At 38.8% G+C, this 22,334-nt stretch overlaps 3 protein-coding genes across 4 annotated transcripts in view; 2 read left to right on the top strand and 1 right to left on the bottom strand.

Moving 5' to 3' along the window:
* The window catches only part of vps8 (VPS8 subunit of CORVET complex), a 40,448-nt gene extending 29,166 nt beyond the window's left edge, over positions 1–11,282 (bottom strand). Inside the window, exons 1-11 of the mRNA XM_015052183.1 lie at positions 11,046–11,282; positions 9,943–10,011; positions 9,263–9,393; positions 7,192–7,288; positions 7,053–7,085; positions 6,793–6,847; positions 3,496–3,620; positions 3,019–3,105; positions 2,109–2,176; positions 859–1,012; positions 152–211 (exon numbers count right to left, since the gene is read on the bottom strand). Of these exons, the coding sequence (XP_014907669.1) occupies positions 152–211; positions 859–1,012; positions 2,109–2,176; positions 3,019–3,105; positions 3,496–3,620; positions 6,793–6,847; positions 7,053–7,085; positions 7,192–7,288; positions 9,263–9,393; positions 9,943–10,011; positions 11,046–11,117 (951 nt within the window). The 5' untranslated portion in view covers positions 11,118–11,282. The remainder of the gene's footprint in view (positions 1–151; positions 212–858; positions 1,013–2,108; positions 2,177–3,018; positions 3,106–3,495; positions 3,621–6,792; positions 6,848–7,052; positions 7,086–7,191; positions 7,289–9,262; positions 9,394–9,942; positions 10,012–11,045) is intronic.
* Positions 11,283–12,984: 1,702 nt separating this feature from the next.
* On the top strand, positions 12,985–17,260 carry LOC106959555 (zinc finger protein ZIC 4-like). Its single transcript, XM_015052197.1, has 2 exons — positions 12,985–14,063; positions 16,053–17,260. The coding sequence occupies exons 1-2, from the start codon at positions 13,541–13,543 to the stop codon at positions 16,673–16,675; spliced, it is 1,146 nt and encodes a 381-aa protein (XP_014907683.1). The 5' UTR covers positions 12,985–13,540; the 3' UTR covers positions 16,676–17,260.
* Positions 17,261–21,484: 4,224 nt separating this feature from the next.
* The window catches only part of pcca (propionyl-CoA carboxylase subunit alpha), a 17,157-nt gene continuing 16,307 nt past the window's right edge, over positions 21,485–22,334 (top strand). For both annotated transcript variants that reach the window (XM_015052196.1, XM_015052195.1), the window contains exon 1: positions 21,485–21,649. In XM_015052196.1, coding sequence (XP_014907682.1) covers positions 21,596–21,649 — 54 coding nt within the window. In that variant the 5' untranslated portion in view covers positions 21,485–21,595. The remainder of the gene's footprint in view (positions 21,650–22,334) is intronic.

Below are 22,334 nucleotides of genomic sequence, written 5' to 3'. Positions count from 1 at the left end.
TAATGTTCAAGTTACAGAATTAGAACTAGAATTTCCTCCCAGTAGCTATAATGAACCCAGGTTATGCAAGTCTGATCTAAAACACTTAAGTGGGACAAAAATGAGAGGTGATTCCATCCTAACAGACTAGCAGGAGGCTAGAGGATCAGACCTTAGTGTAGGGAAGAGTCATCCACACATTCAGGCTGGGCTTGAGTCCAATGATCAGAATCTGATTGGAAGAAATCAAAAAGTAAAAACATCAGTAGTTCTAACAATCATGTGTGTACTTCTGTCTTCACAGGGACTTTGAACTGACTTCCGTTCATTTTTTTTTTATTAATTTCTATAGCCTAACCCTGAATGTAGCTCTAAATCTAACCAGTATCCATTCAATTTACACCTCAGTTCTAGACCAGACCTCTAACCCATACTAGTTTATTCCTAACCCTAACCTTAACCAAAATTTTATTCACACCTAACCTCTAAACCTAAGCCCTCCCTCTCTAAATCTACATATTTTCTCCGATTGTGGTTTCCCTACAGCTCAAATATCCTCAGTCAAAGCGTGATGGATACACAGACAGTAGCTACTTCGTGGATCAACAGAAAGTCTGCCTTCTCTCAGCAGAGGGAGATAACTTCATCTTGATGTTTTTAAAAATAAAGATGAAAACTATCAGGGGTTAAAAAAACCCTTAACTCCAACCATAATGACCCGCCTGGGTCAGGAGATAATCTCATCTGGGTTTGGACCCATGGTCTATTATCTGATGCATAAAGCATCTCTGCAGTCGTTAACGGCAGCGTTTTTCTCCTAGCTTCTGGCCTGCTGTTGTTCTGTTTCTTTCTGTGCACTGGGACTACTGGAGTCCATACCTTGGTCAGGGAAGCCATAGCTAGGAGAGAGTAGCATGTGATGGGGTGGTCTCTGAAGTCTGGAGGAGTCCGCAGCGGTTCTATACAGCACACCTCTCCTTTAGAGCCGCTGAAGAGACATCGTGAGTCGCATGAGCGCATCCCCATCACCCTCCTGGAAGAAAAAGGAATTGTATTTCTGGTCATTTATCGCATCGTTTATCAATTATCGTGATAAATTTACTAGAATGATAAAAATTTTGATATATCACTGTCACAATAAATTTCAGTTAATTATATTTAACCCCGCAAAAAACTGTCTGCATTGTCGGGATTGTTACTTTTAGTTTTTGTTTTCCACCATTTTTTCATTGAGAACATCAATGATGCCTGTCACAATAACTAATTTTGCTGGACAATAAATTTTCCCAAAAGTTATTGCAATAAACAATAGCGTTGTTTTCAGAGCATTTTCAATAATATAATGGTAATGGCATAATAATGCAAGAACACATTCAAAGATCAATAAACTTTAAATTCTAATGAACATTAACACTGGATCTGGAGGACATTTTAAATATTCAAAATAAAAAAAACAAAAGAAAAGAAACAATACATTAAATTAATTATAAAATCTCTGTAAACAAAACTGTCCTTCAAAACAAGGGGGTAATTGAGACCAAAGAAGCAGACTGAAAACCTTTGTCATCCAGTCTTTGGTAGAAAGAGAGAGGAACAATAAATCATGCAAATTGAAATTATTGAGCTTGTTATAATTTATCATGCAATTAATTGATTTATTGCTCATTTCAACAGACCCAGTATGAATAAATATCAATAAATATGATTGAATACAGTTAGTGTGAGCAGTTTAGTGATACAAATCACACATTTTTTTTGTTCACAAAAAGAAGTAATAAATAGTTCTTATAGTCACTTTTATTCTTATCACAGTGATACCATAAAATATCATGATAAAACTTTAAGTGCATATCATCTGTTCCTAAGCAACAGGAATCACACACATACAATACAGCAGACTAGGTTTCTCTCAAAACACTCCTGTTTAGTGTTTTAATCCCACTGAGCCAAAAAGGTTCCACTTTAACAAACATTTCATTAGAGTACTGTTTGGAATATTCTCTTTTTTATACAGTTTTGTTCATCACACACCATTTTAAAAAAGATTGATGGAAAATGTGAGAAACCTCTCTATAAACTGCAGGTTTTTCTGGACAGAAATCATTTGGTTTGAGATTCACTTCATTTACCTGAAGGTCAGCTCAAACACAGACCCTCCGCTGTCGTTGCACACGGCCAGAGTTGGGTCATCTGTGAACTAAAGAAGGGGGGAGGGAAGAGGTAAAAGTTAGATGACCATCATCCAGGTATAGATCCGTATGGTGACTGTGTGTCTGAGAAACAATCATCACATTTATCCCCAAACATTTAGTCTGACTCGCCTCCTTCAACAATCCTCATGCTCTCCTTTCATGTTGAGTGTTATCTGTAAAACCTTTACCAAAGTGTAACTTCACAAGATGCTTAACCTTCCTCATTTAAGCTTTTTTGTTATAATTTGTTGGGAGTTCTCATAAAATTACGATTTCATTCTGGTTACATCATGACTTTATTCAAGTATTATTTGGACTCTATTGCTATATGACAACTTTCTTGTAATATTATGACTTTATTCTCATAATTTAGAAAAAAATCTTAGCCTGGCTGTAATACTTTGTGGTAGAGTTGACCTGAATTTAAAATCCAAATGAATAGAAGCTGTAAAACAAGAATGTTTGTCAAACAAGATGGCTGCCCCGGGCATGCTGACATCACACTGGACTTTGGAGACCCAAGGAGAGCATTGGTGAAAGAAATCCACATTTCCAAAAAGGAAATCTTTGAAAACCAAAAGTTTGATGATTCCATAAAGTTGATTCATTGCCCAGCGCTACATCAGGATAGTTGATAAATCTTCAACAAAATGCACATATCTGGACTTTTTAATAATAAAGAAATAATTCATGAACAGGATTTTTGGGACTCCCAAATTTACTGTATAACTGAGCTCATCTGCATGGTGCATGATGGGAACCCATCCTCAGAGGAACTTGAGAGGAAGTTTCTTTCTTCAACCTTCAGCCTGTAATCATTCAGAGCGTTCTGCTGAGCGGCTCTCACCTTCACATGCAGTATGGCCGTCCCTGGAGGATGGGCATCAGTGATGGTCCTCAAAAGCTTTCCGTTGGCGAGATCCCACATTGTAATCTGACCATGAACAACAGTTAGGGAACAAAGAACCAGGAACAGTTCTATAAAATCATCTGTACACAGTTGGCCAGATCTGGAATCAACTGGATTCAGTGAACTTCAGCATGAACACGATGAACTGGATAACAGCTGGTCTAACTCCAAAAACATTTTTGGGAAACTTCTGCACAGCTATATAAAACTGAGTTCTGTTCAATTTCTTCTTTTGCTTTGCTGTATCTGATTTCTATTCCACTACACCAAGGCTCCAGGCTACGGAATGTTGTCATGTCTTCTTAAAATTAAGCCTCCCTCTGTTGTTGTTCTCCATTGTAAATTGAATCTGGACAGACATCAGACTGCATATAAACCGATTTCCCTTCAAGAAGCCACAAATGTTTAATATACCTGACCCTTGGCAAAGCCACATAGCAGACGTGAGCAGTCGTGGTTGATGCTAAGAGCCGAAACGGCGCCGAACTCCGCTCCGGTTGTCTTGTTGCCCAGACAGAGCCGCAGAGCCTGGTTGGTGTCTGAGGAAGAAGGTTAAAGGAATGTTTACTGGCTTTAACCCGAAAAACATCTAGCATGACATTGTAAATGCATGTTTGATCCAGGAGCAGCTTAAGATCAAACAGCCCAGTAACACCAAATGACATGGGCACAGAGGGAGGAACAGAAAAAAATACAGCTCCAAGTGGAAAGCAAGAGATACATGCATCAAGCTAACGTGAACAAACCAAAGGCATTATGGGACAGGATGCTTCCAGCAGGCAGAAAATCAAACCGCAATAAGCATGATCATCAAACAGACATGGCCGTACCTTTTCCTGCTCAGGCCGTCATTATGTCAGCAGCATAAAGAAACATTAGTCAGCATCAACTCAATCACTACGACTGTAGTTCTATATCTGGTGCCGTTTGTAAAGTTACATAGTAAAAAAAATTAACAGCAATAATTTGGTTTAATTAGCCTGGCATAGAGAAAAAATTTCAATTTTCACCATGTCACTCATACATTTTTAAATGGTAGAGTTCCAAACTAGATATTTAATTCACAAGCTAAATATTTAAATTTCAAATTAAATTTTTACTTAGGAAGCTAAACATGTAGTTCCCAAGTAAAAGTTTAAGTCTGAGCTAAATATTTTGTTTTCAAAGTAAATATCTTGTTAATTAAATATTTAATATTTAATTTAGGGCTAAATGTTGAGTTAGATAAACTAAATATTTATTTTGCTAATTAAATATTTAGCTGGTGTATGAAATATTTAGTTTGGAACTCAAACATTTCTAAATATATGAATGACATGGTAAAAATATGACTGAAACTGGAACACCCACATTTTTTCTATATGATTATTGATGTTAATTTTTTTTTTACTGTCACTTTACAAACATTAGCCATGGTTCTATCTGTGAAAGCAGGCCTATTTTACAGCTAATTTCACACTTTTTACTAAAACCTTTAAATGTCTTCATCTTGACTAATTCGTAAACAAAAGAAACAGAACATGTGTACAAAAGAGCATTTGGTAACACTTTATTTGAAGGGGGTGAATAAGACTGTCATGACACTGTCATAAACATGACATAACACATAAATCATTACTGTTTAAACTTTACCTTTAATAACATAAAGTTACCTAAGTAATTCTTTTATAACAAATTTATATCAGTAATGATTTCTTGGTTAATGTCAAGTTGTCATAACAAAGGCATTTTGAATAATGTCAACTTTGTATTAAAAGTGTTATAATTTACCGAATGACGCTTTATGACAACAGTCATAAATATTCATGAAGGCTCATTCATGTTCATAACATGTGTTATGTCATGTTTATGAAAGTGTCATGACAGTCTTATTCACCCCCCTTCAAATAAAGTGTTACTGAGCATTTTATTACAGTAATTTCAGCACAGTACTAAAAATGCATATTTAGTCACTGTAGAAGTATTATCTAAAACAATATTATACTGCTATATATATATATATATATATATATATATATATATATATATATATATACACATATATATACACATATATACACATAGATATATATATGTCCAACTTTCAATGTTTTCTACAGTTTTACGACATAAATGCTCGTACTAAAGCTAATGACATGGACTATAATCCAGAGTCAGTACATCAACCATGTGTATGATCAAATCACAGGGACGGTAATTCTTCCAATAAGATTCTGATTTGCTTTCACTAACAATCCAAAAGAAGGGGAGTATGAGTGCCATCTTCCTCACACACTAAGGTCGGTAAGAGAAGTGCTTTGACACCAACCTAGTGGTCAAAATGTGAACTACACTGAATCACATTGAAATTTGCAGATAGATTCAGTGAATAATCTTAACTCTGAGTTGCGTTGTGCCATAAAAATATGTATTTAGTCTTCTAATAAATGACATATTAGAACAGACAACATGTGACAAACATTGTTAGTTATTTCTAATTTTGGGTATGAAGCCTTTTTGATACACTAAGGAATGGAGAGTGATACTAGTATATATGAACTTTAGGTACAATTGTAAATCCAAATTTGAATCAAAATTTTACGTTAGAGTACAACAAATAATAAATAAATATTGGTTTATTTCATTTTATGAGTACATGCCCAAATACAATATTTTTTGTATTGTAAAACAGGGAATAAAAGCTTCTGGGAAATAAGAGTAAAGGAAACTTTCTGTATTTAACTGTATTGGAAACACTGCAAGATGAAAACCACTGGTTGTTCAAAAATACAAGTTGAGATTCAATTTGTAACACTCATTTCATATTACAACAAATGGGCTAGAACTCCATAAAACATGAGCTATGCAACTAAGGAACTTTGCCGTATTTAGCTGTATTTGAAATGCTGTACGATGAAAAAGCAATGTTTGTTTAGAAACATTTTTTGAGTGGTTTTTAAAGTCTTGGTTGAGCATTAACATAATCAACCAAATAAACATCCTGAGATTGAACAGTTTGTAGACTCTTCAAGTTCCTGGTCGCTCTAATTAGTGTCATAGCTAAACATAGCTAAATTTACACCAATGACATGCGCAATGTACAAATTTATAATCTCTAAGTACATTTATAATGTCTGGTTAACAGCTAAAGTTTAGGCTTTTAGTACAATTGGATATAAATTTGAGCATTAAGGGTTTAATCAAAGAAAGCCAAAGATGAAGAGGAAGTATTGGTTTAGTTTATCATTTAACAATACTCTGAGCAAAAATATATATCTCCACATAGAAGTTTATGTTATGTAGTTGGCATCTGGTTCTGGATTTATAACACATTGCTCTCTGACGTCAACATGGAGTTTTCTCAAGTTTCACATTCCACCTTTAGCTTTTCTGATCATGGGTGGGAAGTATGAGTCTTATGAAATACAGTCAGTCAGAATAAACACTCTAATAGGGATGTCCACTGGCCCAACCCTTCATACTCTTATTAAGTTTTTTCATTAGTATTATAATAGAGTTGGAAATTTTAGAACTGAGATAATTCTGTTACGAGCGACAAAAGTACAAATAAGAAGCCTCAAAATAAAGAATACATCTGGTTACAATAAAAGTGAAATCACCCATGTCTGATCTTCATCTGTACGCCTGAAACGGAGTTATAAATTATTTACAGAGTCAACATCCCTTAATGTCATTTGAAGCAAACTATGAAGGCTTAACACATTAACTCACCAAACACCAGGGCAAGACCATGAGATGTTCCTACGGCAATAACACCAGACATGGCCTGAGCAAGGGTCAACAAATACACAGATTTCAGTAAGGATCATACACACTGACGACAACAGATGGTCTATAAATATAAAAAATTTGATTGAAATATCAAATTCTTCTGCAAATAATTGAATACATCTGAGCACTCTGAACTTCAGTATATTCTTCTGTAAATGAGCAGCATCGGTTGCAGTACAAAACAATCAATCTATACTTACTATTGCAGTGGGCAGCCCAGCATCCACTTTGTCCTATTGAGAGACAGAAATGTTCTCGTCATGGCAAACAAATACCAGGAATCCATCGTGATGGTGTGTTAAATTAATAACTCTGGATATGTGCAAAACTGTTCCTTACAGCAGCAGCAACTATCTGAGCGGAGATGCCCTTTAGCAGGCTGAGGCGAAGAACCGAGCCGTGAACTGCTGCGTTCTGATCCAGAGTCCTTCTCTTTCTACAGTCGGTCACGTCGTCACACAGAACAAACAGACACAGAGGAAAAATATAAATAAACTTATACCTGCAGAACTCTGAGGCTGGAAACATCAACATGAAGGGGAAAGGTTCCTTCTCCAGACATTTTTAAGTCATTTATAATTTATTAACTGCTTGGCTTTACTCAACACTGCAGTGCCTCTCCATACCTGACGACGAATCATTTTAATGTGTGTGTGTATTTTTTAAGTCTCTTATCTGCTAGGTAACTGATTAAAACGTTTTAAAAGTAGTCTCTGTTATTTTAATTATTGCATGTCTTCAAACTTCTAACTCCAAGTACCTTTTTTTATTTAATGATAGTCTTAGTTTATCGAGCAACAACTTCAGTTTATTCGTTCTCGTCACCATTTCATCCAATAAATGATGCAAATCATCAACCATACGGAAAACAGCTTCATCTGCAATGTTGCTAATGTCCAATGGTTCAAAATTAAAGAAACAAATCATTTACAAAACAAATACTATAAGATTTGATTGTTTTCTTTTTTTGAGTTTGTCTACTTACTCAGCTAGAATTCCATTATATGTTTTAGAAAACATACAGAAACGATTGTTGCTTTGTTTTTGATGATTTATTTGATGATTATTCAAAGTGAAGGTATAGCACGTTTCTGCTTCTACCTCTGGTATTTTTGGTCCACAATTTGTGTTCTTGGTATTGTTAGGAATTTAGACATTATCTATTTCTGTACTAGTTTTTTTCTTTTGTGCATTTTTTTTCTTTCATCTTGGCTTGTGTATGGATTTTTTTTTTAATTACTGAAGATAAACTTTCAATTTTATATTATTAACTTATTTATCATTTATGTATTAAATAAATATATTTACATGCCAACACTAACCCCTGTATCTTCATTAATATCCATATATTTGCAATTATGCTATATAACTTCAACAGCTTTGCCTGTTTATTTAGTAGTTTTTAACATTCAGTTTAAAAATATTTGCCTGAGGCCATAACTTTCCAAGTTTTCATTAAATCATAATTATTTCTATTGAATCAAATATCTAACTTAGATTATTCAATCAACAAGATGCAATTACATGTCTATGTGCTAAGCCAGAGGTTCCCAAACTGTGGGGCGCGCCCCCTAAGGGGGGCGCCGTGTCATTGCAGGGGGGGCGCGGGAAGCCGTCTGGATGAAAAAAAAAACAAAACATGAACATGTATGTGCTGGGTTTTTACCTTAGAATGGCCAACTCTCTGTTATTCCTATGTCAATTTGATACAGTAGGGCTTCCACACGTCCCATATTTGTGTCCTCTGTCACTTTTATCTGCAGTTAAAACTGTTTAATCCGTTAACATGTTGTAACCTGTTTTTCCGAGCCACCTTTAAACGCAACATGACCGCTGAGATGCTCGCGCTGGGTTTACACCTGTGAAGGAGACCTGCTGCTGCGTGGAGCTACGTAGGTTTGTGTTAGAATCACGGCAGCAAACCAGCAAAACGCAAAGAACTTTTCACAGTTTTTCCCTCCAAACTAACCGACTGAGTTGAGTAAAGCTGTTGGATGCAGGTAATGTTAGCTAAAAGATGACTAGCTAATGTTAGCTAAAAGATGACTAGCTAATATCAATACAGAACCTTAAGCTTAACAAGTACCTTGTTGGTGTCTATTTTCAGCTACGTACATTCATTTTGCCCCCAAAAAAGTCGATTCCCCCCCGTCACACGCGTCATTTCAACCAGACAACCATTTGTTGTAATTCATAGGGGGGCCGCAGAAAATGTTTGGAAACCACTGGGGGGGCGCAGAAGAAAAAGTTTGGGAACCACTGTGCTAAGCAATCTATTCTACTGAATGGAATAATCCCAGTAATGCGGGTAACAATGTTAAATATACCATATCTGAAAGTGGCTTCAATACTTATGTTCACCACAGGTGGTAGAAGGTTTAGAAAGTTTTCAAAGAGTGTGTGTTCTTGCCGTTTGAGGTGTGCTGGGTCTCCGCTGTCAGAGCTGGCCAAGGAGGACGTGTCGTAGGACTGAGCGTCCATGTTGTCCGTGTTTAAAAGGCAGGTGTCCTCCAGAACGAAAGGGTCCTCCTCCTCCTCCATCTGTAACACTCAAACCCAGGTCACACACAGGAAAGCTCAAATTCAACAAGTGCAAACCTGACCTTAACTCAGAAACACACAAGTTCCAAAGCTGGTGCCTCGGTATGAGAGCTCACACAACACGGCTCCTCTATTAACCCTTTAACAACGTTTTTTCCAGCATTGCACTGAGAAGTACCTTGTATAATAAGCTAAAATAGTGATGTTTGCTAAATGCTCCTGGTTAGTCTGTAGGAGCAGAGTGGAGGAGTTGCAGGGAAGGGCTGCTCTGTGAGGGGGAAACTAGGAAGCTTAGAAACTGCAGCTCAGAGGTGGAGCTGCATCTAGAAGGTGGAGCTAGATCCAACCAGGCATTTTGCACAGCTCTGTGGTTGCCACAGAGACTAAAGTTCAGACATGCATGAAAAAATCACGACAACACTCCGGGTTATGTTTTTAATGATTGAGTAACATTATAACATGATGTAGAACTCAAACAAAGTCGATTTAACATAATACTGTCCCTTTAAATGTGACTGAAAGCAGACAAAGGAAAGATTTGTAACTGACCTGACTGAGGATGCTCTCCAGTGTGGGGGGGGTGTCCACTTGGGGAATGTCAAACTCCTTATCGTCAATCTATGAAAAGATATTCAACATACAAAAACAAAAATAGGGGATCAGGAAGCAGTTTTTCTGCTGTACAGAACATACAACATAGAAATATATTGAAATATCTGATATGAAAGATGGAAGTTTTGAACTCTCCCACAGTTCCTCATGTTACAGGGTATGTATTCTATTGGGGGGTTTGTGTGATAGGCCAACACACCATCAGAATGTTGAGCGGAAGGAGAAACCACACATTTTTCTATAAATAAGAAAGGGTGTCAGTGAGCAGCAGGTTTCAGGTTTTCCATAGATTCTTAACTGGTCTGTACTTTGACTTGGCCATGCTAACACATAAACATGCTTTGATCCAAACATCCCATAATATCCCTGGCTGTTGTTCAAGGCAGCCCTCCAGCTGGAAGCTGAACCTCTACAGTCTCAGGCCTGCTTCAATTTTTAACAGGTTTTCCTCCAGGACTGTTCTAGATTTAGCTCTATCCACACCCTCTCCCACAACATGATGATGCCACCACCATGGTCCACCATGGGGATGGTGTGTTCAGGGTATGTGGTATTAATTTGTTCTAACACTACATAATTCTGTATGTGGTGTCTCACGCCAACTCTTTGCAAGTTAAATTATTTGCATTATTTGCACTTCTGGTTTGTATTTGGACCGAATTCTATCCAAACTGGACCATAAAATCGTTTAGGTCCCCGACTTTGTGCTAAACTGTTTTTCCTTCAGTAAGCAAAGTTTATGGATCCAAGAGTCCAAAGTGAGAAAGAACGACAGACGAAAGAAGGAAATATTTGTTCCAACTTTCTGCACTCACTGAAGCCACGGAGCTTCCTTATTATTTGAATATTATTATACATTCCCTATGGCTGGACTGCACAGTGGTGCAGTTTCTAGGACTGTTCAATATAATCAATACATAAAATCAACACAGGACCGGTTTATTCTTTGCTCTCTTCTATCAAACCCCATCTAGAGAGATAAATGGCATTCTTCGGGTTTTGTGTTCCTAATTAAAGTGGACAGGAAGAGGTTGCCTCACCGACTCTACTTCCATCAGGTTGAGCTGGGAAGAAGCGGATAAAAGGCTCCTGCTGTCTGGAGACTGCGACATTTCTCTGTTTACATTCACAGACGAGCATCCAGGAAGTCCTCTGTAAGTATTTTCTTCTTCTACGGCACAGGATGCTGCCGATTATGTTCGAAGTGCGCGCATGACAAACTCATTTACTGGTACATTACCGCCATCTAGTGGATTGGTCAGTGTGACACTTTTTGAGAAGTAAAAAACAGTCTTCTTTTGGGACAGCGAACCAGAACATTTTTCCATTTCATGATTAGAGAATATTCTTGAAAATTATGCTCCACTTTCATGTCCTGCAAAACTTCTTAATCTATTCTCCCTTTCAGTTCCAGACAGAAAGTCAATTTCAAAGAGGCTCAGGGTCTATGCCACACTGTGTAGCAAAACGTAACAGAGGTGGGTAGACTACCCAAAAAATTTACTTAAATAAGAGTAGCACTGCTTCAACATATTTTTACTCAAGTAAAATTAAAAAATAATCTTTCAAAAACAAAAAAATAGTAAAAACTGCTAAAAATGCGACTCAAGTACTGAGGAACTGATCAGCACATTAATTATTTAATAATTAAAAAGTACATCAGATGGCTCAAAACATAGAGCTACGTGGAAATTTTGGTATCTTAAAGGTCAAAATGAAAACAATTAATATTAAAAAATGATTACAAAATCAAGCAAAAGAAAAAAAAACAATCCAAATCAATTATTTTTAATAAAATGTATGAAACTTTATCAAGAACTGCTAACTGATCAAGTTAGCACATTTCAGCAACAAGGCAGTTCAAAGTGCTTTACCTCATAAAAACATAACAGTGTCCAGTTATGAAACATCAGTAAACATTCAAAACCTAAACCATTAAACAAGTGCACATTAAATATGTTGGTCAATGGGCCAGTTACTACTAATCAAATCATCTCTGAACAGGTGGGTTTTTAGCCTCGACTTAAAAGAACCCAAGGTTTTGGCTGTTTTGCACTTTTCTGGAAGTATGTTCCACATTTGTGGAGCATAAAAACTGAGAGGTGCTTCTTTATGTTTGGTTCTGGTTCTGGCAGTGCTGAGTAGACCAAAACCAGAAGACCTGAGTGTTCTGGAAGGTTGATGTGACAACAACAGAGTTGTCATGAGTAGCAAGGTAATCTGACACCGACTAAATGAAACTGGAACACATAAGTACTCGGAAGAGTGATTACTGGATGTGAAACAAGCCGTTTAACTGTATAGCTGAGAGGGAAACCAATGAAAAGCAAGAGATCAGTTAAAGGAACAAAACCTCGGGAAATATTAAAGATGCAGCAAACAGGAGATTACAAACAAACAGAACCTGTGTCTTATGAAGGACTCCACAACTCCAAAACTCAAATATTGACTAAAACACAAAGTTAAACTCAAATTAAGAAATAAACAAAACAAACAAACAAACAGTCAGCAAACAGGCACCAAACCTAACATCATGACAATTTTATTTTCTCTGGCTCTCATAGAGCAAAAGCATGTAGATTAGAGGAATGAATGATTCCAGTCTGGGAAAGCTGGCTGCACATAAGCCTTGACTAAAAACCTGTACTTTGTAGCATGAAGCAGCTATCACTGCATTTGTTCATTTGACACAAATAAAAAAACAAGTCAAAATAAATAAATCTCTAAGTGAGAGTATGATTTTTGTCCCATCCTTTGCCACAAATTTCTAAAAAAAAAAAGAAGAAAAGATTACACAGTCAATAAATCAGATTATTATTGAAAAGTCTATTCATGCAGGAGGTATCACTAAGTTAAACATAAAAAGCATTAATTACACCAGGATGGTTGTTTGAAAGCCTTTGTTTCTGTTAATTATGATCATTTAAGTTTATAATATTCTATCAGATCAATAAAAACTACTTTTAAAAACAGAAATGTGGGTTTTGTTAAAAAAATGGGGGTTTATAACTGATTAAAGGTTATTTTCAAAAGGTCATTTTAATCTGGAGAACGAGACTCATCGGGACTTCTAATTTATTACATACGAGTGTAGACTTATTCAATAAGTCTACAGTCAGATCTGGATTTCTGCAATAGAACATATTAATGTTTAATTCTTGTGCATCTGTATATATGTTCAAGCAACTAGTTAGAAATAACTAAGGTTGAATTTTAACTCTCTGGGAATGTTAGGAAGAAAGAAAAGTGGGATCGGAGGGGGCGAGGAAAGGAAACAAGGACGCCCCTCCGCTGGTTTGGACCGCAGCCTGCTCCATTCCTTCCAATCCGTTCACCTCCATTCACAGTAAATAGAAGCATGGAGGCTTGACTCTCGGGATCTAACGTCGAACAGCGGGGGGTAAAGACGCTGCCGCATGCGCTGTGCGTGAAACTACACCGCCAGGAGAAAACAGGAGCGCAATAAGCGCATTGTCATTTATAATTTAGTCATTTTAGGAAAAAGGAGGAGTGTATTTGGGGAGCGGAGCGGAGCATGAAGCGGATGGCCGTGGTGGCCAGGCACAATGGCCTCGTCTCTCCTTTGGGGAACAACAACTCCGGGGCTTCGAGCATCGTCTCCCCACCCCAAGCGAAAGCCACGAATGTCTCCGCCTGTATTGACACTCCAGCCGGGGGTGGGATGGACGGCCTGCTGGATTTCTCCAAAGGCCCCACCGTGAAAACCGAGCTGGTGTGCAAATGGACTGAGCGAACTTCTTCGAAGCCGAGGCTCGGGCGGACGGCGACGTCCGTCTGCGAGCAAACTTTCAGCTCCATGCCCGAGCTCGTGGACCACGTCACCAGCGAGCACGTCGCGGCGGGGCTCGAGAGCCTCAGTCATGTCTGCATGTGGGACGAGTGTCTGCGCGGCGGGAAGGCGTTCAAAGCCAAATACAAACTCATCAACCACATCCGCGTGCACACCGGGGAGAAGCCCTTCTCGTGCGCGTTTCCCAACTGCGGCAAGATGTTCGCACGCTCCGAGAACCTCAAGATCCACACGCGCACGCACACGGGTAAGCTCTGCTGCTTCTGGGTCTGTTCACGGGGTGACACCGCTGGCTGGCCGGCCGGCTGCGACGGGGCGGGGGGAGTTAAATCCGTGTCATCCGTACAGACAGCGGCTTCCTGACACACACAGACACAATGTGAGGTTAATAAAGATAGCTCTCAGTCTGCAGGGATCTCCCCCCACCCCTCCATGTCTCTAAAGGCTGAGTCCCTTTTGTGGACACCCTTCCCTCCACCGCCTCCTCGGTTCCTACTGGAGCCCCGGGTTTGAGGAGTCATGCAGGGTGAGGGATTAACACCCAGCAGGCTGCTGAGGAGGAGGTCAGATGGGGTTAAAGTGAAATCTGACTTTTAGTCTAGATGGATTTTTACTCTAAAGCTCTTTTTAGTTCTTTCTGCCTCTTTGAATTATCTGCAGTAGCTGTGTGAGCGTGGTGAATGGTCAGTCAGTGAAACACACTGGTTTAGTTGGACCATCAAGCCTAGAAACTGTCCTCTGCACAGACTTCTCTTTCTGAACCAGTGAGTTTATTACTGAGCCATAACTGTTTTTAAGAGGGAACATTATTATGACACAGAGGTGACATCATTATAATCTCTGCATGAATATAGTTGTGTTTTCCTGCCCCGGTGTGTGTGTGTGTGACCCAAAACACTATTTTAGGTTTGAAATAATTAACATAAAAATATGTAACAATTATTTTCAAATTAAGTGAGCATTAACATCATATGCAACCCGGATATTTAAAATCCCAGTGTTCAGTCAGGCTGCAGAACCAGGTGATGAATGGAGTCTGGATGTTTACCCTGAAGCAGTTCCACTGGGTTATTTTTTGTTAAATTCATCGTTAAAGCAGATAAACTGAGATGGAACTTTCTGCAGACCTGCACAGAGAGACCTTTTGAATGTAAATACTCTTTGTCATCATCAGTTGGTAACGTTGCTTTGCAGCATGATGGTTCTGGGTTCAAAACCCAGTCTTGGGTCTTTCTGCATGGAATCAACTTGTGGGGGGCGGCAGTGTTTTTTCATGAGGTCATAGAACTCAAGTAATAACAGGTCAATATTTCATGTTTAGTATGAAATATTAAATAGCTCTACAATCCAGAGCTGCAGGTTTTAGAGTCGTGATCTAGCGGATCCACTGGGATCCTGTCTCAATACGACTGAAGCTAAAAGAGCAACACCTTCACTTTGATTCATTGTTGCTGTGTTTCCTTTACAGATGTGCACAAATCTTTGTCTAAATTCCGCAAAGGTAAAAAAAAATTATAATAAAATAACAAAAAACTATTTTTCAATTCTAGTCTTTCCATTAAATAAGAAATTAAATTAAAATCACATGTGAATAAGCTTGTTCACGTGACAAATCATTAAAAGGCATACCGCAGTATCATCCTCAAACTACTTCCCGTCTTCTTCTTTGTGGTTTGCGTCAGTGGTAACATCCGGTTGTTGATCATGTGACTTGTGTAATGTGAAGAAATTGTTTCCATTGAAGTTTTGTATAATAAACCAATTTCAGTATGGCCAAAAAACCCACCTCATTTTAGAGCCGAAGCTTTTTAACAAAAAACAAGTCTTTTTTGTTTTATTTTTCAAAATTTCGAGTAAATGAATTTATTTTGGAAATCACTAATTGCACAATCATATAAACAATGAAAACAGAGCTAGTGACCATGTATTTGCGCAATTTGACATATCATGTGAACAAGCTTATTCACATGTGATTTTCATTGTGTTTAATGAAACACCACAATTGCAAAATTGTGTTTTTTCAACATTAGCGGAATATCGACAACGTTTTGCGCCCATTTCTAAGGGAAATACAGCTACTGCTAGTCAATGCTACACTGCAGACCTTTCAGTGTCTTGTTTTCCAAAAATGATCTCCGGATGTTTATTGTGTCCCAGTAATATCATGAGTAAGAAATATAAATCCAAATACATACTTGCATCTGAGATCTCAGTGAGTGTAACATTTGTTTTGCAGGCGAGAAGCCATTCCAGTGTGAGTTTTGTGAGAGGCGCTTCGCTAACAGCAGCGACAGGAAGAAGCACTCGCAGGTCCACACTGCTTCAAAGCCCTATGACTGCAAGGCTCTGGGCTGCACCAAGTCTTACACCCACCCCAGCTCCCTGCGCAAGCACATGAAGATCCACGTCAAGTCGTCGCCTACCTCTGACCACCAGGACTTGTACAGCTTTGGCCATCACCACCTCCAGCAACCTGTCCTCGAACCCCTCGACCTGAAAATGAACCACTTCACTTCGTCGCTTGCCAACAGGAGTTCTCATTTCCCACTGTTGACCACTCACCAGTTAGATCTCAGCCCTAGCAACGACGTAAGCGGTAAGGTGTTGCTGCGGAGTTCGTCTCCGGTGGCCATGCCTCTGGATCTCTCTCTGTCGGGCCTCAAGAGCCAGCTGAGCCAGAAGCAACAGAGCTCCAGAACCCCCCGCCGGAGCCAGCGCTCGGTGAACCCGGCCTTAACTCAGCTGTCAAACATTAAGGAGTGGTACGTTTGCACGAGGACTACAGCGCCACACTTTCCACTGCTTCACCCAGACCACATCAAGACAGAACGCAGCGACGAGGACGACTACATCACGTAGGGTGCGAGCGATGGTTGCTTCAGTCAGAACAAGCAGCTGTTTGCTCCTTAATCAGTGGCTCCTGGCCAAGACTTTCATCAAACATCAAGACAGTTATTGTTTCACTAAACAACCCATCTCTGAGATATGTGGACGAAAATGTGGTGTCCAAAACAATGGCAGAAAGGTCACCATGAGATTCTGAAACAAAGTTTTACAGCTAATACGGTGGTTTTGTTAAATCAAGAGTACCCAAGGATGTTGCTTCCTAGAACTATTTGAACAGGGTGTCTGAACTTTAGAACCAGTCTAAGGGCTGTGATGTGTGAAGCAGTTTCAAGGGCTAAAGCGACAGCGATGAAACAAGCCAACAGGCAGCTCGGCATGTTCAAACAGCCAACTTATGAAGTGCAGGGCTGTCAGAGCTGTCGAGGGTTTAGTATTCTTCAAATAAGCTGGTAGAGGTTTGGTTTGTTTGCTAAAATAGTTGGAACCAGATGGTCCTGCTGCCAGCTGGGATTTCTTCGACATGTTGTTAGAAGAATCGACGAGCACTTTGTTTGAAGCAAACTGAGGCCTTTAGTAACAAAGAATGAGTGGAAACCTGGTCAGAGTGTTACTGTGATCACTACAACACCGTGGCAAGTGGTTTGGCTGCAGTTTGCCTAAGAATTCAATGCATTCAGTACGAGTTCCCTTTCCTATAGTAGAAAAACGCAACATCGCCATGAGCTTGTCAGAAAAGTAAATACATCCATGGGGTGGCAAAAACCAACAAGCCAATCATAAACACCCTGATTCAATCAGCCTCACCGGCCGCTCTGCTGGATCAGCTCATTGTGAATTCATTAGGATCATTTTTTAAGGTGTGAGACTTGGAAAATACATCAGCACATCATCTTTTAACAGAATTAAAAACTTTCTTCAGCTCATGGCTTGAACAACTTGATAAGTTACAGCAAATCAGGCAGATTGAAAGAGCCGACATCCAAGGTAATGCTGCATAAGAACACAGATGTTGTTCTGTGCTAAATGTATTGTCTGTTAAAGCTGCAGTATGTAACTTTTGTTGAAACGGGCACTATGACATGACAGTATGTTCTGAGACACATAATCTATGAAATAAGTTCTTCTGCCCTCTCTCAGTGCTATCTAGATACAACCACTCAGTCAGGAGGCAGGTCTTAGTGCTGTCAAACATCCTCTTTGTGTTGCTGCTCTTTGCTCAGCTGCAGCTTCTTCCTGAAAGCAGATCTTGCTGTGAATGCTAAGGTTAGTTAGCATGGCCACAAATGATGGCAGATAAATGGTTTTTCTGTAACAGTGAGTTGTTTCTCTGGCATTAGCACATTGAGCAGCGAGTACATGAGGTTGATTGACAGCAGTTAGAGCCTCCTCCTGGCTCTGATTGGTTGCTTTTGGTCAGAGGGATGCATTTCTTCAGACAACATTAATAGCTCAGGGAAGGAGGTGGAAGATATTGACCTTTTGGCAGATTATCTGTCTCATATTATGCTGTAATGGCATAGTGGCAGTTTTAACAAATACGTAAACAAATATTTCTTTTCCTAAAAGTTGCAAACTGTTAGTGAACAACACCAAGTTATTCACCAACATGGTGTTGTATCCCACTGATTCTTCCACATGTTCAGTTTGAGTTGTTTTAAATAACTAACTTAAGCTAACCAGCTGTTAGCCTTTCACCATTAACAAGATGTATTTCCAGCAAGCTCATGGTCAAATGGCATCTTTGTAAAAAATAAAAATAAATATTTTTGACAGTACCTATACAAAACTTCACTTCAAAAAATCCAATCTTCAGGTCCTACCAGTGGCTCAGCGACCTGTGTCTGGTTACATTCCAGTTTACAGCTCAGGATTTCCAAAATGGCCACCAATCTAACACACAGGTGACTGCGTTAGATGAAGTAGAGAGGGTAATGAACTGGTTGAGAGATATTAATTATGTATATGGGGAAGTGTGATCATTCTTAATTGTGAGTGGCAAGGGGCCTATTTACTTTCTGTTACTCCAACTTAACTTCTAGCGAAATGAGTGCACTTACTTCTTTCTCCTGGAGGACGTTCACTTAGTTTTACTTGGTAGCAAAACAAAACAACAACAACAAAAAAAAATCAGATTATGAAATAAAATCGAGGAATCCCTCAATGTTGTAGAAAAAATGTAGAATCATCATTTATTTGCTGTTCAACAAAAATACCAGTGCAGACCTAACTCTGAAAATGAGTCTGCATATCAACCTGATGCGCCATCATGTTCCTGGTTGATTCACAAAAAAACATGTCCGCAAAAAATCAAAACTGAAGTAGCTAAATATAGCAGTTGGAATTAATAATAATAGCTGAAATAATTCCTAATACGCTCAGTCTAACATTTGGACTCAGAACAAACCAGATATGAAAGTTATAAAGGTTGAAAATTAAAGCATCTGGACAGAAAACTCAAAGTAATATGCCTTGGAAATAAAACCAGGTACAACAGAAGAAATAAAAGGACAAACGATGACAAACAAAAGTCGGTGTTGGGGAAGTAAACAGTGGTAAATTGACTGAAGTAAGTGGGATTCATATATAAAAACAGTCTAATTTTGGATCTCACCTTGAATCTGTGATCTATACACACATCTCAGCATCATCTAATGGTGTTGATGCAGAGTTGAGGGAGTCAAAGTTGATCCATTACTGATCAATCTTGGGAGTTAGAGCTGTAATGACCTTGGGATAAAAGCATAACTTCCTTAACAAATTGTTTCTTCATAAACCTTCTCTGTCATAAATCGCCAATCAAGCAACAACAGTATTGCAGTGAAATATTTTTAATATGTGGGAGTTGAAGATGAAAGGGATTAACTGTTGAGTTCTGAATCTGCACTGAACAACAACAAAAAAAAAAGCTAGAACATTTGTTTGGTATCTTGTCCTAATGAAACAATAACTGCCTTAAGAAAAGAAGTATCTTTCCAGTTACAGGTGATAGGGGTGTTCCTAAAGGAACAGGACAGATTCCAGTAAATGCACTAACGCAATAAATGCACAGGAGGATCTCAGCATTTTGGACCGTTTGTCCAAAGTGTCCAAAACGCTGAGATCGACGTTTGACCCTACCAATCAAACGTAGAAGAGGTTTGGAGGTGATGAATTCAGTTTTCAGAGGATGATAATCCATCTGCCCAGGAAGGCAGATCAACTCATTGTTCTTAATCCAATTTTATTCATTTAGTGGATTCAATTCCTCCTAAAAGTTAAGCTGTTAGAGGACAGTGTTCTCAATATTGAGGGATTCCATAATTTCTGTAGAAAAATATGTGCCATTAATAATAACGGTATCATTTCATGTTCTGAATTCTGTTTCACGAAGCCAAGAGATGAGCTATCCAACCTCTGGCTTTAGGTCATATCGGTAGTTTTGGATCAAGAACCCTCCAGGAATAGTAACTTCATGTTGCTCCAAAGAATAAAATGTTTCAAACGGTCAGCTTGGCATCCAGAACCAACTGGATGTGTTGATGTGACAGACTAGCACTTCCATGTATTTCCCAGACTGAACTGGAATCACGGCTCGAACCTACCAGAGTTTCTCTCTCAGTTTTCAGATGCTTTCTTGTTTTATCTGTGATGTTCCGGCTCAGTCAGATGTTCATGGGACTGGCTGTTCTTTCCCCAGTAATTTTGTTGCTAAAGTTAATTAAGTGGCTGAAACGAATGATGGGTAAATTCCAGTGAAGTGAACCTGCCATATAGAACAAGCCTTCAGATCATCAGACCACTCTCAACTCCAGTTATTGTGTGACAAAAATGAGAAAAATAGAATAAAGACAAACGATTGGACTTTAAAAAATTGAATCCTGTTGCTGACGAATTTTTTTTTTTTATATAAACATTTATTGTCTTTTTTTTCCTGTTAATGTCTTCTGTTGTCTTAAATGGCTCCTGGATTCAGCCTTTGTATGCATTTTTTTATGGTAGACTGGAGAGGTTTGTTCTGTATTTAGATGGATAGCTTCCGGAGTGACGTGGTCAGCCCTGGGCCTGATGAGGTTGCAGATGTTCTGCAGCTCTTCTTGAAAATGGACAAAGGTAACGAACATGAGTGAAACAAAGACAGTCTCTGGTGACATTTTTCTTTGTCCTTTATTATCATTCTCAGCACATTCACTTTGAAATAAATTCAAGCAGAAAACACTGAAGTTCCGAGTTTATTTCAAGGGAATAACACTGTTAACATCTTGATACATTGAAAGGTCTGTCTGGGATACTGAAGCAAGGTTCCGTGTAGAAATTATGAGCATTCAGTATCTTCCCGGCTGTGGATGGGTCTTATTAGTTTGAATATTTTGCAGCTAATGGCCAAGACAAAAGAAATGTACCGTCCTCATATCTTGAAAATATCCATTTACTATTATCTGACTTTAAATCACTGGTGTTTTTGCAGTACATATATTTATTCAGATAGAAGTCTACATTTACAAGCTGGAACTTAGTCCATAACAAGTGGAAACAAAGATTGTAGATTGAAGCAAAGGAAAACTGTCCACTAGAGATGAAAAACGAGGTAATTTCAAAATCAATGAAGTCTACACTTGTATGTGGCCAGCAACTACGTCTGGCTGTTTAGTTCTGCTCTATTTTCTTTCAGTGTATCTATTGCTTCACCAACAGATACACTGATCCTCAAAAGTGTTCACACCCTGTTAAAAAATTACGTTTTTTACCTAAAAAAAAGATACCATTATAATTCACTTAAACTTTTTCCATGTTATGTTTATTTAGTTTATTGAACACAGTCTCCTGACTTTCCTCCGTCGGCTGAGCGGGTACAGCCGATGGAGGGACGGGTTTGAACACTTCGAAGCTCAGTCCAGGAGGGGGCAGTGATGTAGGCTCTGAGAAAGCTCAGAGAAGAAGAGAAACTTGGGCAACATGGCGGTGTACAGACAGGCAGTGTTCCTGGATAGGCTGCTGTTTGCCGTGAAGGTGAGTTTTCCACTAAGTGACTGTGACAGGGTCAGGGTGGAGGCTCAGTCCGACCGGAAGTAAGCACCTAGAGAACCGCAACCAGCTGCTCCGCCACAAAGATTTAACGCTTTAATCTCCAGTAGTTGATGGCAGCGGCTGTTGTGCCCGTTACACTGATGAGCATAACATTATGACCACTGGCACCAGCTATTAACCTGGACATTTCAGTGTTGAAGCTAGTTTTACAGAGCAACCCTGCCTGTTCGAGAATAAAGCTTAGATTAAATATTTATAAATTAAATATTTATAAATTTATAAATCAGGGGGGGGGGAAGCAGAAAACCTGAACTGAGACTTGAAGACATCTTCATTTGATTCAGTGTGAACTGCGTTCTTCTGTCTGTTGAGATAATCAAGTTTTATTAATGTGCAGAAAAGCGAGTTTCAGTAGAGGATGCAGCTGATCTGGTCCACAACTGGCTGAAACAGGGGAGAATAGTATTAAACATACACAGGTCTGGTGGGAGAGAAAGTTGAACACAGCAGTTATTTTAAAATGATTTTCTGAAATGTACCAAGTTTTGTCTTGGAAAGTTAGCAGTAGCAAGCTACCGCATGATGTGTTTGAAAATATTTTAATGCACTTTAAGTGTGCAATGACATGCTGTCATTTCCCGGTTCAGTTCTAAGAATATGTGAAATA

This window comes from Poecilia latipinna, unplaced genomic scaffold, assembly GCF_001443285.1.
Source record: "Poecilia latipinna isolate Pla-1442-1.1 unplaced genomic scaffold, P_latipinna-1.0 Scaffold1094, whole genome shotgun sequence".
Lineage (NCBI taxonomy): Eukaryota > Metazoa > Chordata > Actinopteri > Cyprinodontiformes > Poeciliidae > Poecilia > Poecilia latipinna.
Note: the sequence above shows the minus strand (reverse complement) of the source record. Positions and strands in the feature narration are given on the sequence as shown.

What these genes read in the sequence shown, in the direction of transcription:
- LOC106959555 (XM_015052197.1), top strand. Translation starts at nt 13,541, where the DNA reads ATGAAGCGGATGGCCGTGGTGGCCAGGCACAATGGCCTCGTCTCTCCT. An exon ending in CCACACGCGCACGCACACGG is followed by an intron (nt 14,064 to 16,052) that starts GTAAGCTCTGCT and finishes TTTGTTTTGCAG; the next exon opens with GCGAGAAGCCATTCCAGTGT.